Raw genomic sequence first — 14,557 nt, 5'->3', positions numbered from 1 at the left:
ACACTTATATCCATATTATTTTAATTCTTTTATTGATAAAATAATTCAAGTAATTTGTCCTTCATCTTCTATTGACCATTGAATAGGAATATGGCTCTAATTGTCAACAAAGCGACTCTCCCTTTCCAGCTTCCACTCAAGGCAGCTCTGACAGAATTGAGTACTAAATAAACTTCTCCATGTTTGAGTGTGGCTCAGCCGTGACTAATCTCACATTTAAGCAACTTGAAAGTTATGTAACCTTGTTTCTGTGGCCACTGATAAGTCGGATGCTGGTGTTTTCAGCCCAGTTTATATACCAGACAGTTCCTGCTGTGGTACCCACAATACCCATGTCCATGATATCATCAAAGGCCGCACTAACTATTGTACCATCCAGAATCATTTCGTGTTCCAGGAGTACTGAATTTGACCTGGAAGGAAAATCAGAACCATTAAAATGGCTGACAAGTTATCCATCCCAGACACAAATAATCTGGACAAAGTACCATGTTATGGCACTGGAATAGATACGTTCAAGCGGAATCTTATTCTATATAAACCAGTTTCTAAATGTACAAGAGTTACTCTTGCCTATTTATTAATCGCTGTAAAAATATAACTTAGATCAGGAATGCCACTCTAGTACATTCATCCAAACAGTGACAAGCCTCATTACAGCATCATTACCTTGCTCTTGTGCCCTCAAGTCTCATCTCCTGTACTGCAGCAACTGCCCAGAGCCGGATTTTCTTTGTGTTACTGCCAGTCATCAGGCGATACCTTCGACATTGCACAATCCCTGTAATAGAAGAATTGCAGTATATAGCACTCTATCACCCTGCATTGGCAGCCGTGCCATATTGTACTCCTACTTACCAATCTCTCCCTCATCTGCGTCCCAAGTCATGAAACACCTATTCTGTTGGGTGTCCCATGCACAGATTTTCCCAGTGTTGGTAGCAGTATAAAGAACTGAATCACTGTTATAGCACAATGCCGTGAGTTCATCAGCACCAACTTCATCCGGGATTGCGACTCTGTGAACCTGAAACAAAATCACGTACAACATTCCGAATTATTAGAACAAAAATCAAAACTTTCCTTGCTCAAAGGACAAACTGCTCAAACCATTATCTCATGTTATCAGGCTCCACTCATTATCTTAAGAAGCTGGTTATAAAACAGCAAATGATGCAAGTCAAACATTTGCTCCTTGCCTTCATATCAAGGATTATACATTTTCTAACTTAAAAAATAATTGCCTCACTAGGAAATAATTTCAGTATCAATACACCGATCATTGGTTTTAGCTGTAAAATATTTCTGGTCCTAATAACATTAGTACAGAGTAATATCTGATCAGTTAATCATCCTGTTCTGCTACACTGTTGAGTTGTCAAACTAAATAAATCAAACTCGGCACACAACAGGCTGGTTAAATATTGCAGTCTCTACTTGTATTTAGATTAAAAATTGAAGGAGTGACAACTGTGGAATTTCACACATGGTGCACTTTATTTTTAAAAGTAAACCCAGGAATTATTCAATTCATATGAGTATGCAATGTCCTTTAATGTTCAAGTGGCACCTGATTTTGAGTCTTCTGCGTAAATGCTGTTTGCATGTTTTTTCACTGTACAAACCTATTCTTTTCTGCATCAATCCTTACTTTCATATTAGCCAGCTATACATCAAGAACAAAAGACAACTATGTTAGAGCAGTTACAGTGCTTTCCACCATTAGGGTTGGACCATTTTGGAGAATTGGCGAATTTTAAAAAGTTGAGACAGGAAACATCCTAAAAGCAAAGCGGGCAGGAAGAATTAAAGTTGCTATGAAGAAAACATGACAATCCAATATTTTTAGTTTTATTCTTTAAAGGTTTTGGGATATCATTGGCTGGACCAGTATTTATTGCCCACCCATGAATTTCCTCAAGGTGGTGATGGAAAGCTGCTCTCTTTAACTGTAGTCCTTATATTGCATAGGTACAACCATTGCGCCATTAGAAATATAATTAGAATACATATTACAATGCTGTCTTGCCTAATGCATGGTTTTATCTATAATTTATGAAAGCAAAACATTTAAATGCAAAAAGTTAAGCAACCCGAGTAATGGTAACATCTACTGGATGCATGATCCAAGCTGACTGGGTTCAATCTTCACTCTATGTGGAAATAACTGAGCTTGGGGTATTCCCAGTCAAGGGCTGGGTGCCTCAGTTGCAGGACAGTGGGACTGGGTCAGATTAGTGCCAACAGCATGGGGTTTGATACCTTTTGTTGGGATGAATCTGCATCCTTGCTTTACCCTTGATAGCGGTTGTGGCACTGAACCTGGAGTTGCCTTTGGGCAGGCAAGGGCTAGGCGATTGCTACATTCTGATGCTTGCTGTTTTACCTTAACAAATTTGTTTACCTTAACAAATGAAGAATGGCATAATGACAGGAGAGATGGTAGCCTTAAACTATACCCAAAGGCAGTGCCTTTAGCAGAAAAAGGACGAAAATGGTAGATTCCCAGAACAGATAAGACCAGAGATCACCTACAGATGCAATATCTTGGGGGATAAACAATGAGACAGGTGAAGCCATTGTTTGGCAAGTTAGTCACCACATGTCACCACTTCTACATAAAACATGATTATAAAACTGCATCAAAGCTTGAAATTAAACGTCATTCTAGTCAACTATATCCTTACAGAATGCAGTAACTTCTAAAAAGAATGTATAAAATACACAAAGGACAAACCCAATCGTAAACATCATTTCTAAAAAAAAAATCAAGAAATACATTATATTGCTAAAACTAACCTTGAGTTGGGCCTCATTACCAGTCTGTTCCACCAGCCAGAAATGCACTCCTCCTACTCCAACACAGGCAAATTCATTAACTGCAGTCGGATCAAATGCTAAATCATGGAGAGGATTTGATAGTCTTGTTGTTGACAACAACTCATACTTCCTGGTATCCCATAGAGCAATTGTTAGATCCCTGTAATCTCCTGGAAAGGATTAGATCAATCACCACTAGAAACCTTTGGGAATCACATGATGCAACACGTACACCTAATTTAAATTTTTAAGAACACAGTACCATCTCTATATACAAAACAAATTAAGACAGGTTACAACCTTCTGGGCTGACTGTGGGACAAATTCGAATGTTTCAAATTATAAAACGTACAGTAAAAAGTGCAATATTGTTACAGATCCATTATGTAATCAATTGTTTGTAGCTCTGCCTTTACCAAGGCTACTCAGAATGGTATCAAGTGGAAAACTGCAGACGGTACCATGCGAATCAAAGCTTGGGACTGCAAATAATGCTTCAATGTTTATTCATGCTTGAAATGTTTTTTTTTAACAAATCTGATGTCTCACCTCATTTGATATCATTTTGTTTTAATTTTAAGCCACTTTATTTGTGAATTCACCTGATAAATTTTAATCACCTGAAATAGTGATGGGGTGGATTTTAACTTTGAAGTCTTATAAAACAGTTGCAAACCATCCAACTTCTGTTTCTCAGCAGTAGGATGCAAAGCAGATGGTAATTTAACTATAACAAGGTGCTGTCTCATAAGTTTAACCACCATTTCAAATGTACACCAGGCTGCCTGCATTTCCTGAGCCCCACCAAATCTAGCAGCTACAATAGCGCAGGACCCTATGCTGAGGGTTTTCCCAGTTGTCTGTCACATCCAGCACAGCTTCCCCAACAAAACCCTCATCACAACGTAACCCAACCCTAGTCCTTAAATCACCTCCAAAGGCATCCAACACTTCAGCATTTTGCACATCTCTGCCCCTCAATCTTTCAGACATTCAATCATCCACTTCCCCACCCACCCAGTCAAAATCTTGAATCCCTGTCCCCAACACACCTCAATCCCCCACACCAAGATCAGGGATAAAAAAATTCAGCCTGCCGCCTCTTCTTCCATGTCCCACGTTTGACTGGAAGTCATGACACTCAAATATCCTGGCTTTTGGGTGACTCAAACTTCACAGCATGTGGAACAACCCCTGCTTCTTGGCTTCCTCTGACATCCCTAATCCCTTCACGGCTGTGCAGATTTTCAAAATTTTCTATTGAGTGTTTCGTTCTTCACTGTTTCTGCCTGACTCAGTGTTTTCCAGCTTTTTCTGTTTTTATTTAAGATTTCCAGCATCTGTAAAATTTTGTTTTGGGACATTCTGTTAGCAGTGGAAACAACATGCATTTTACTCATTCCCAAGAAGGACCGCTCTCAAGGAAATTAGGCAAGCCTGATCCCAAAAGCTTAATCAGCCTTTGCTTTTGAATATCAATGCTTTTCTTTTGGGAAATAAACTTATCCAGAGAGGGTATGTTGTTCATAAGCATTACTTATCATAACAGATATTTTTTTTTGACAGAAAATGATGATGAAAATTCCTAAAGTCAGGAGCATGATCAGAGCAGAGATAGGAAAGGATGGAAGTCAGGAAAAGTTATAATAGTTATCCACTCAAGCTCTCTTCCCAAAAGCAGGTCCTTGGTCATTTTACTACAAAAAAAAACTATGGATGCTGGATATCTGAAACAAAACCAGGAAGTGCTGGAGAAACTCAGCAGATCTGACATCTGTGAAGAATGCAGAGTTGATCAGGTTCTCCAGCAATTTCTGTTTTCCCTTTGCGATTATACTTTGAATCGGAGAAAAGGACCATGTCTTTTCTTTTAACTATTTGTGTGTCAGGTGGTGGTGGTATCTGCTGGAAGGTAAGCCCTTTGTCTGAAACAACATGAACTGGGATCATGTTCTTGGCATTATTTTGACGGAAACTTTTACCATGCAGTTAACTGAACCAATGAACCCCCTATAAAAATCAGCTATGTCCATTGTGACAAATTGCTGTTTCTAAACAGTGTTATTATTTATATGTAATATTTCTGAAACTGGATCATGGGAGGAGGGCTATCTTTTCCATAGATCCATTAAGCTGACTGCTGACTAAATGAGTTAAGATTAAAAGAAGGGAACAGAAAAGGAAACAGTAATCATAAACATAAATTAGTTCAATGCTTTTAAGGTTTCAAATCAACTCATTTTTCACAGAGGTTGAAAAATAAAAGGTGACTGTCCGAGAACAGTAAAAGTCCAAAAATAATTTGCCTTGATCTGGTCAGTAACTTCATTGCCAAGTTCAATTTATTTTTTCCAAAGATGCAGCGGTTATAGTCAATGTAGAATCTCTGTCCTATAACTTTTGTGGCACACACTATTTGATCATTAATGAGATGCATCTTTAAAAAGACCACTTCTAATATATACTTCGTTGAGCACTCAAATTCAGTAGGTTTAAATCTTGCCCATTCTTTTCTTTTGAAACATTCAAACGCTTGCTAAGGTGGAAGATGATAATTCATAAAATGAGCCAAAATCTGCAAAGGTGTGATGTCATCACTGTTGTCGCTTTCAACTTTTTAAAAAATTCACTCATGGTACACAGAATTCACTGGACATGTCAACATTTACTGCCCATTCCTACTAAATACAACTATACATGTAACAACCCTGTCCCAAGTACAAAGTAGTGATCTGAACCTACCAGCAGACATGAAGAGCCGGTCATCTCTGGAGTAAGCCATGGCTTGTACCTCTGTTGTGTGCTGACACAGAACCGTCTTAGGGCAGCCACCTGCCACATTCCAAATGAAGATAGAACAGCCAGTCTTATTCTGATTTCCAGAAGCTGAGGCAAGTTCCTTCAAGATGGAACAAACAGCAAAACTAAAATAATTAAATTTTTAAGGAATGAGGTCACTAAATAAAGGAATCCTCAGAGACTCTAATTTCACAAGGGCTCTACTCCAACAAACATTTTGTTCAACTACAAGCTGAAGAAGTGCAAAAAAAAATGAACATTTCTACAAAAAATTATCTCCCTGTGTGTTTGTGAGCAGCAAATGAAAAAGACAGATCACATTATCTTAGCCTGTTGCTCTTCCACTATGCAGGTCATGAAATATGTTTTAGTTTTGCCCTGGAATTTGAAGAGATGAAGAAAACTGCAGTGTAATGTATTATTTTGGGTTGGTAATGAGTTAATTCTAATAGTGCAACATCACACGATTTTGTTTCTCAGACAGCCTCATGGAAGATACAACTCAGAGCTCTAAGATGTGTTTCGTTGTTCTATATTTTAAATACCCCTGCAGACTCTAAGTATTTTGTATTTGTGTAACAATACCAAGAATACAATAAAGAGCATGGTTTAGGGCATGCTTAACATCTGCAACTTGAGCCTGTAAATGTAAATTTTCAAAGGGTCACAAGCCTTCAATCCATGTCATTTGATTACTTTTATAGGTGCACCAGCCCCTATTAGGGTTGATCATCGACAACAAATGGCAAGTGTATTTCGGCAGATAAAAATTAAGACGACAATTAAGAAGGCAAATGGAATACTGTCCTTCGTTGCTACAGGGATGGAGTTTAAAAACAGGGAGGTTATCCTGCAGCTGTACGGGATACTGGTGAGCCCACACCTGTACTGTCCTTTGGTCTCCTTACTTGAGAAAGGATGTGCTGGCACTGGAGTGGATACAGAGGAGGTTCACTAAGTTGATTCTGGAATTGACAGGTTTAACTTATGAGGAGAGATTGAGTAGTCTGGGACTATGCCTACTGGAATTTAGAAGAATAAAGGGGGAGATCTTCTAGGAACATATAAAGTTATGAAGGGAATAGTTAAAATAGAAGTAGGGAGGTGGTTTCCACTGTTCGGTGAAACTAGAACTAGCGGGCATAGCCTCAAAATAAAGGGGAGCAGATTTAGGACTGAGTTGAGGAGGAGATTCTTCACCCAAAGGGTTGTGAATCTGTGGAATTCTCTGTCCAGTGAAGTAGTTGATGCTACCTTGTTGAATGTTTTTAAGGCAATGATAGATAGATTTTTGAACAGTAAAGGAATTCACGGTTATGGTGAGCGGGGCGTAAGTGGAGCTGAGTCCATGAAAAGATCAGCCATGATCTTACTGGATGGAGGAACAGGCTCAACGGGCCAGATGACCTAACTCCTGCTCCTATTTCTTATGTTCTCAAGTATTATGTGGGTTAATGTGAGGTTATGCACTTTGGTTACAGAAACAGGAAGTCAGATTATTATCTAAACTGTGAGGGAAGGAGCTGTGTCCCCTTCTACATCACTCAGTGAAAGGAAGCAGCAGGTGTAGCAGGCAGTGAAGAGGACAAATGTTATATTGGCTTTCATAGTAAGAGGATTTGAGCACAAGAACAGAGTTGTGATCCTAGAATTGTACAGGGTGTTGGGGAGGCCATGCTTGGAGTATTGTGCACAGTTGTGGTCTCCTAAACTGAGGAAGAATGCATTGGCTATGGAGTGAGGGCATCAAAGGATTACTAGACTGATTCCTGGAATAGCAGCACTGATACATCAAGAAGCACTGGATTGGTTATGACAACAATTATAGAATAGTAACAGGGTTGACCTTTGAGGACTGAGATGAGGAGACATTTCTGCAACTACAGAGTAATAAGCCTGTGGAAGTCTCTGCTACAGAAAGCTTGAGAGCAAAACACAACGTTTTCAAGGAGACAGATACTGTTCTTAGGGATAAGGGGATCAAAGGTTGTGGGTTGAAAGTAAGAAAAGGGTAGGGTAGGGTAATCAGCCATGAGCATACTGAATTGTGTAGCAGGCTCAAAGGGCAAAATAACCTACTCCTGCACCTTTTCCCCAAGCTTTTATAATTTTCTTCAAATCAAAGTTTATTAAATGACATTTTATACTTATTGACGACAATAAGGGATCATTAAATTAATTTCAACAAAAAGTAACACTACCTCTTCTTCCTTCCTTCTCTGACAAACTTAGCATGAAAAGAGACTTATAAACGTGAAATGGATTTATAGATGAAAAGGATTATAGATTCAGAGAAAAAAAAGTCACTTAATGATAATTAGGAAGCATTAACCTGCAAACCTATGTTGAAGGCATTTCCATAATTAGTGGATTAGTGACTAAATACAGCACTATTTAATGAGGTAACAAGGTGTGGAGCTGGAGGAACACAGCAGGCCAAGCAGCAGAGGAGCAGGGAAGCTGATGTTTCGGGAAGGGTCCTGACCCAAAACGTCAGCTTCCCTGCTCCTCTGATGCTGCCTGGCCTGCTGTGTTCCTCCAGCTCCACACCTTGTTATCTCAGGCTCCAGCGTTGGCAGTTCCTACTATCACTACTTACTGAGGTATAAACGGGTATCCCAGTGAGTGACAAGATTAAATTTATACTAATTCTAGACCAAGTGTACCTGCGCGTCATGGCTAACTGCAAGTGTAGAGATCTCTTCCGTGTGACCAGTTAAGTGCTTCTGAGAACCAGAATGCAAGTCCTCCATTACCACCAAGCAGCCACAAGAATATGCAAATAGTGCTGGGATAAGAGACAGAAGGAAGGATTAACCAAAATAATGGCACAAACACTTTGTCCAAACTTTTGATCAGAACTGCAAGGTCACAAATAAACTGAATCCAACAAATTGATTAATCAGATGTAAGTTACAACTTGCCGTAGAAAAGCAATGCTTCAGAGGCTTTTTTTAAGGTTTGGTATACAAACTGATCACATGAAACTGACTTTAAATTGTGAATCGAATAAGCGATGCAAGAATAATTTTAAACAAGACTATTAAGCCCTTAATTTTGAATTACAAACTAACCTTTTTCACTAATTTATTGAGGGATAAGTACAAGCACCAGTACCTTATATGACATATATCACAACCTTAAATCAATATTTGTAGGCATTCTTTCCAACTGACATCATTGGAAAATGGACAAGTACTAGAGCCTTGGTTTCTTACTGTGTCCAATGATACTCTTGTTGTCAAACCCTGAAATCAGCTATAGTACAGAATAGATTAAACCTCAATCCTAGTCTGAACAGCTCAATAGAAATGATCTTATCAGAACTATAAATGGGTTTAAATTGAATGCTAATTCATCAAAATAACATCAAATCAAGCTTATTTGCAGTATTTTTGAAAAAGCGTGTAAAGACAGACTTGTATACATTTGGCATTGTATTTCTCAGAGTTAAACATCTACACTAAGTCAAAGGAACTTTTATTACGTTTAGCATGATGCCATGCTAAGCAAACACTGTGAAAAAGTGAAAAATCATTCATATTATAACTCAGTTACAGAAAGTATGTGCTTACTGTCCACCACTGTTGATGAACAAGGTGAACAGAATAGGAAAGTCACTAAGGTTCAAACTATGGTGTTAATTTATTTAGCATCTTAAGACAGGTACCAGCAGCCATAAATATGACAAAATACTTGCTGCATAACGTGTGCTTCTTTACTAAATCATACATATTTCCCATACTGGTTACCCACAATTGGATTCTAATCAATGTTCTCTTTGCTATTGTATCATAGCTTCCCATTTAGGGTCATATCCTAACAATTACCCGTATCAGGATTCCAGACCATATTTCCTCTTCCGTTTCCATTGTATCCAATTACTACTTTCAGCTTCAGATCCTCTTTCCCAACAGGAAGGACTGCAGCCTGACAGCAAAGTTACAGTGAGAGTTAAGAATACTATAATATGCATAAAGAGCAAAGTGAACACGGAGTCATTGGAAGGTGTGCAGATAAAATCAGCGCATAAAGCAGTACAGAATTCAGAACATGAAACCCGCATGTATTCTTTCATTTTCTGATTTCTGAAGAAGGGTCTACGCCCGAAACGTCAGACTTTCTGCTCGGCCTGCTGTGTTCATCCAGCTCTGCACCTTGTTATCTGTATTCTTTCAACTGCGTTATAAAGCGTACCCTTCTACTCTTTGTACTCCAAGTGTTTACTCAATTTCCTTTTGAAAAAGTTACTTTTGAATCTGTAACTACTTCCCTAGCAGGTACTGCATTGAAATCTTAAAGATGCAAAGAAAAAAGTGACCTTTGCCAAACTTCTCAGAGCTATCTTATTAGCATCGCTATAACCATTGAAAACAGTTTTCCTTTAGAATTCTGTTAAAACATTTCCAGGTTTTGAACACCACTACTAAATTTCCTCATAGCCTTTGCTACTCTGTTGAGAATAACTCAAGTTTATTTAACTTATCCATGTAGCTTGAGTCCCTCATGCCTGATTCATTCTCAAATTCCTTCTGTTCCTTCTCCAAAGTTTTCATTACCTTTTCAAAGAAAGCCAAATTAGTATTTTACACTGCTTTAGCATAGTTTTTTGGCTTTTGTAATCTACAAGTCAATTTTATAAAGCTCAAGATCTTAAGAGCTCTATGGATTGTTTGGGTAACCCTACCTGTCACTTTCAGAAATGTGGGCACAAACACACACAATCGCTGTTCTTGCACTCCTTTTAAAAATGATCCATTTAGCTCGCATTGTCTCTCCTTGACCCTTCCCATCTAAATGCATCACACTTTTCAATTGTTGTCTGCAACATGTTTACCCATTGCACATCTCTGTCTATGTCTTCTTAAAGTCCAAATTATTATCTCACTGCTTACATCCCAAATTTGGTTTCATCTAATAATTTCAACATTGTACTTTCTACCAAATTCAAGGCATCAATGTGAACTAGAAGCAGCAGTGAACTCTGAAAAACGCCAGCATAGAAATGTCTTCAGTCTGAAATAACACCATTGCCACAACTCCATTTTTTGTCATTTAACCAATTTGTTCCTGCTCCCTTTAATACTATCTGTTGTCAAACACTGTCAAGTCCAAAAATTTAAGACATCCATTTGATACTGAAATTATTGAACAGGTATTTTCCTACTCTAAACTCCTTACCCAAAGACGGAGAAACCTTTCATTACCTTCACCACAATGCTTGATATCAAGTGGCTCATAATTGAAAATCAGTGCTGACCTCCACTCGGCTGATCCACTATGGTGGATGCAAGTGGTTCAGGATTAACAAATCAAAGCATTAGAGGTTCTTGTGGTGCAGTAGTAATGACCCCACCTCTGAGCTTGGAGAACTGGGTTCAAGTCCAAGCTACTCAAGAGGTGTGTAATAATATTTATGAAAAGGATGCTTAGAAAATAAACAATTCTGTGCAGTATTAGTGGCAGTGGTATTCACATCCAAAATGAGACAAAAAATTGTCTTCAGGGATACGTCAAAGAACTCATGACATTAAAGAAGTGTCAGAAGTTATTCTGATGTTCTGGTAAACATTCCCCCTGCTAACAGCATATTACTGTTAGCAAGATACTTCTAAGTAATTTACGAACCTGTGGATAACCTGCAACCTTGAGAACCTCAAGAGCCATCTTATGGATATTTCTGATTATGATCAACAGCTACCCAAATGCAAGTTTTGCTTTCCTTCAAACACTTGAGTAGATATACTTTTTATCATGGTCATAAATTAATATTTTTTGTTTTGTTTAACTTTTTGTCCTTCGTTCTCTTCTGAAATCTGTGCATTAAATTGGGTACAATTTAATAGCCAATAAGCATCCTATCAAGCCCAATAGTCAAAATTTAACTTGTATCCTGAATCAGATGATTAAACCATTGCCATGAACCAAAGCCAAGCTTGATTCCCTTTCTCACAAGATGTCCAGGCACATACACTTTAAGCAGAGAATCACAAGGTAGTTACTGCAGCATGACATATCATTAACTTTCCCCAATGAAAACCTAAAGCACAGAAATATCTCCATAACTTTTGAAAATGTTATTTAAAAATACCAGTCTAATAGCACAGTGGGAATAACAAATTAGAAACAACAGTAATGGGCTGGGGTGCCCCTGATCTCAGTCATTTTTCAGGGAGTGAAGGCAAAGCATAAGGAGTGCTTTGCTAGTGACTGCAGGCTGTCCAAGCAGTTGGTTCCAACCTGAAATGAGATCAACTTTCTTAGTTTGGTGGGGAGAGAATAATAAAAATAACAGCAGATCCCTTACTTAGCCTTAAGTAACTTCTGAACTTCAACCAAATGAACTTCAAGTCAAATGTGCCCATCTTCTTTAAAAAGATGTCTCAGGCATAAAAAAAATCACATGGCAATCCATAGAATACAGGGGGATAATCCTTCAAGGGTGAAGAGGAAAAAATGGTTTCAAACTGACATGGCTTCTATCAGACAATGGTGAGGAAATTAAACACCTTTCTGAAGTTGCCTGAGCATCTGTAACAAACAGGTCTAGGCCCGAAACATCAGCCTTCCTGCTCCTAAGACGCTGCTTGGCCTGCTGTGTTCATCCAGCTCCACACCTTGTTATCACAAGACTGTTCTCTCACATACAAACCACTTTTTCAGGTTGTGTCAAATCTGTCGTATCAGGAAGATGGGCATAGCTCTAGATGATGACAACACTTATTTCCAGGTTATGCGTATTTCAATTGAACTGGATTCAAAGTGAAAACATCAAAGCCACAAATAAGCAGCTCATTAAATTGACTGAGCCTTCTTATGGTCGTGCAATATAAATATAAAGATACAGAAATTAAGGACATTAAATTGTACCTGAGATACGGACGAGGCTTTGAATTGAGCAGCAAAATGTTTGTATGAATCTGGACGTTTATTGTTGTGTGGGAAATCTCCATCTCCAAACCAAGATGCTATGAAAGAGGAGCATGTTAAAACCCTATCGCAATCAAGAAATTGTCTGCAATGCATTCATGCATTTTTAGATCAATCGTAACTGACAGAGTTTTGGTTAAAAGTATGGCCTTGACAGATGTATTTGCTGATACAAACATACAGGGGATGTCCTAAATATGAATCAGAGTTCCACAAGAGAAGTAATCATGCTATCGATGTTAAACACAGGTAAATGGGATTCCTCAAAATCATCATAACCCAAGCACATTCTACAGTAGTGTCATAGAGAGCATGCAAAAAGAAACTTAAACCCATTTTTGCTATAATGAAGGGCAAAACAAGGTGTTTTAGATCCTTGACTGAAAAAGCTATATAATAAATTAAGAAAAATTTAACATTAACAAGGTGGAATGCGTCTTTACAAGTCTAAGCAAGGTTATCAACACTATTAAAGCTGTTACGCACAGATACAAAACAGATATAAACAAGCATAAAGAAAGAACAACAGAAAAAACCTCTCATATATGGGCTCTCACCTCTCTCCATGCATTTCAGACACTTATCACCAATTGGGAGTTGGTAACTTAAAGTACCTGTTTTCACTGGATACTCGATTTCAAATTTAAAACCCACACTCTCTAGCAGTGCTAGAATTAGTAGTGGCATTCAGAGCACCTAGGGCTGAGCTACCTGGTTCATCCAGCTCTTTCTGGTGTTCCTGAAGAGAAACAGGCTTCACGAAAGGTGACACATTCTCACCAGAATGCATATTTTCATGGACTTGCAAGATTGAGTCTCCAATTCTTCCAACGGTGATCGAGTCATCATTTTGATTGTGGTTATCTTTACTCTCTGGATCAGACAAAAACACTTGGAAGAAAAATCCCACAGAAATTGTTACTATAAGCCAAATCAATTGACCAAAGGTGTCAAATTTATGCAGATTATGTATCAAATCAGCTGATATTACCAGCGACTGTGATATCGAGGCAACTATTTTGTTACAGATCAGGATGTCTGATGTTTAGACTGTAGCCAATCAAGATTAAAAAAAATTTAAACATTCATCATACACCAGGGTTGAAAATATTTATACAACATGGAGAAACCTCCTCTTCAACTGTTCCAACATTTCAGTCAAGCAGTGGTAAGACAAGGGCATTGAGGGGTCTGGCAATTTTAAGCGCAGTGTTTTACAGCGTTTGGCTATGTTTAACCAGAGCAAGGGCAAGACATTGGATTCAAAGCTTGTAATTTTTGTTTGTTGATCAACAGTCGCTTCTTCATAGTATTCCTGACTGCTATGTTAAAACCAAGTACTATGGATGCTGGAGGTCTGAGATAGAAATAGAAATTGCTGATGAAACTCAAAGTCTGGCATCACCTGTGGGAAAACAAAGTTAATGTTTCAAGTCTGGTTATTCTTCAACATAACACTGCTTTCTCTCCACAGATGTTGCCACTCCTGACTCCTAACCTCCTTACAAACCTAATCATAAGTATTCTAGGGTCATTCTGGGCCTCCAACTTAACCTATTTTTCCTAGTTAATATTAAAGGAATGTGTGTGCATTCAAGGGTTTGTTGACTTAATTAGGATTTATTAAGCACAAATTCCCATAGAACAAAAAGTGGTCTTTGAATGCACAAAACTTAATGAATTATGTTTAGTTTCCTGAATGGTTGTGAATGCCTATATTAGACAAGGTGTTTGCTTGAGTTTTGGGGCTGTCTGGATCTGGTACTATCAAAAGTCTCTCAGAATGTTGCAGCTGTCTTAACAGATTTTCTGTTCATTCTTTAAAGAAAAGCTTTAAAATTTGTAATGTGTATAGTACTGGTTCTGATTAAAAGTATCAAAAGTTGTGACATGGCTCACACTTGTGAGTTGATTCAGAAATATTTGCCTAATAAGAGCAGAGGATGAGAAAATTAAATAGCCAATTCACCACCAATTTTTGAAAAGCAAGTCTCAACAACGCAACTGT

At 38.2% G+C, this 14,557-nt stretch overlaps 1 protein-coding gene across 7 annotated transcripts in view; it reads right to left on the bottom strand.

Annotated features, from left to right (window-relative positions):
• Positions 1-14,557, bottom strand: part of wdr90 (WD repeat domain 90) — an 81,028-nt gene that overhangs the window by 8,889 nt on the left and 57,582 nt on the right. For 6 of the 7 annotated variants that reach the window (XM_059654169.1, XM_059654172.1, XM_059654170.1 and 3 more), the window contains 9 exons: positions 13,261-13,440; positions 12,490-12,587; positions 9,450-9,549; positions 8,286-8,407; positions 5,563-5,719; positions 2,800-2,990; positions 859-1,027; positions 670-781; positions 242-413 (listed from right to left, as the gene is read on the bottom strand). In XM_059654169.1, the coding sequence (XP_059510152.1) occupies positions 242-413; positions 670-781; positions 859-1,027; positions 2,800-2,990; positions 5,563-5,719; positions 8,286-8,407; positions 9,450-9,549; positions 12,490-12,587; positions 13,261-13,440 (1,301 nt within the window). The remainder of the gene's footprint in view (positions 1-241; positions 414-669; positions 782-858; positions 1,028-2,799; positions 2,991-5,562; positions 5,720-8,285; positions 8,408-9,449; positions 9,550-12,489; positions 12,588-13,260; positions 13,441-14,557) is intronic. The other variant, XM_059654173.1, reaches the window with a different exon arrangement.

This window comes from Stegostoma tigrinum, chromosome 23 (assembly GCF_030684315.1).
Source record: "Stegostoma tigrinum isolate sSteTig4 chromosome 23, sSteTig4.hap1, whole genome shotgun sequence".
Classification (NCBI taxonomy): domain Eukaryota; kingdom Metazoa; phylum Chordata; class Chondrichthyes; order Orectolobiformes; family Stegostomatidae; genus Stegostoma; species Stegostoma tigrinum.
Note: the sequence above shows the minus strand (reverse complement) of the source record. Positions and strands in the feature narration are given on the sequence as shown.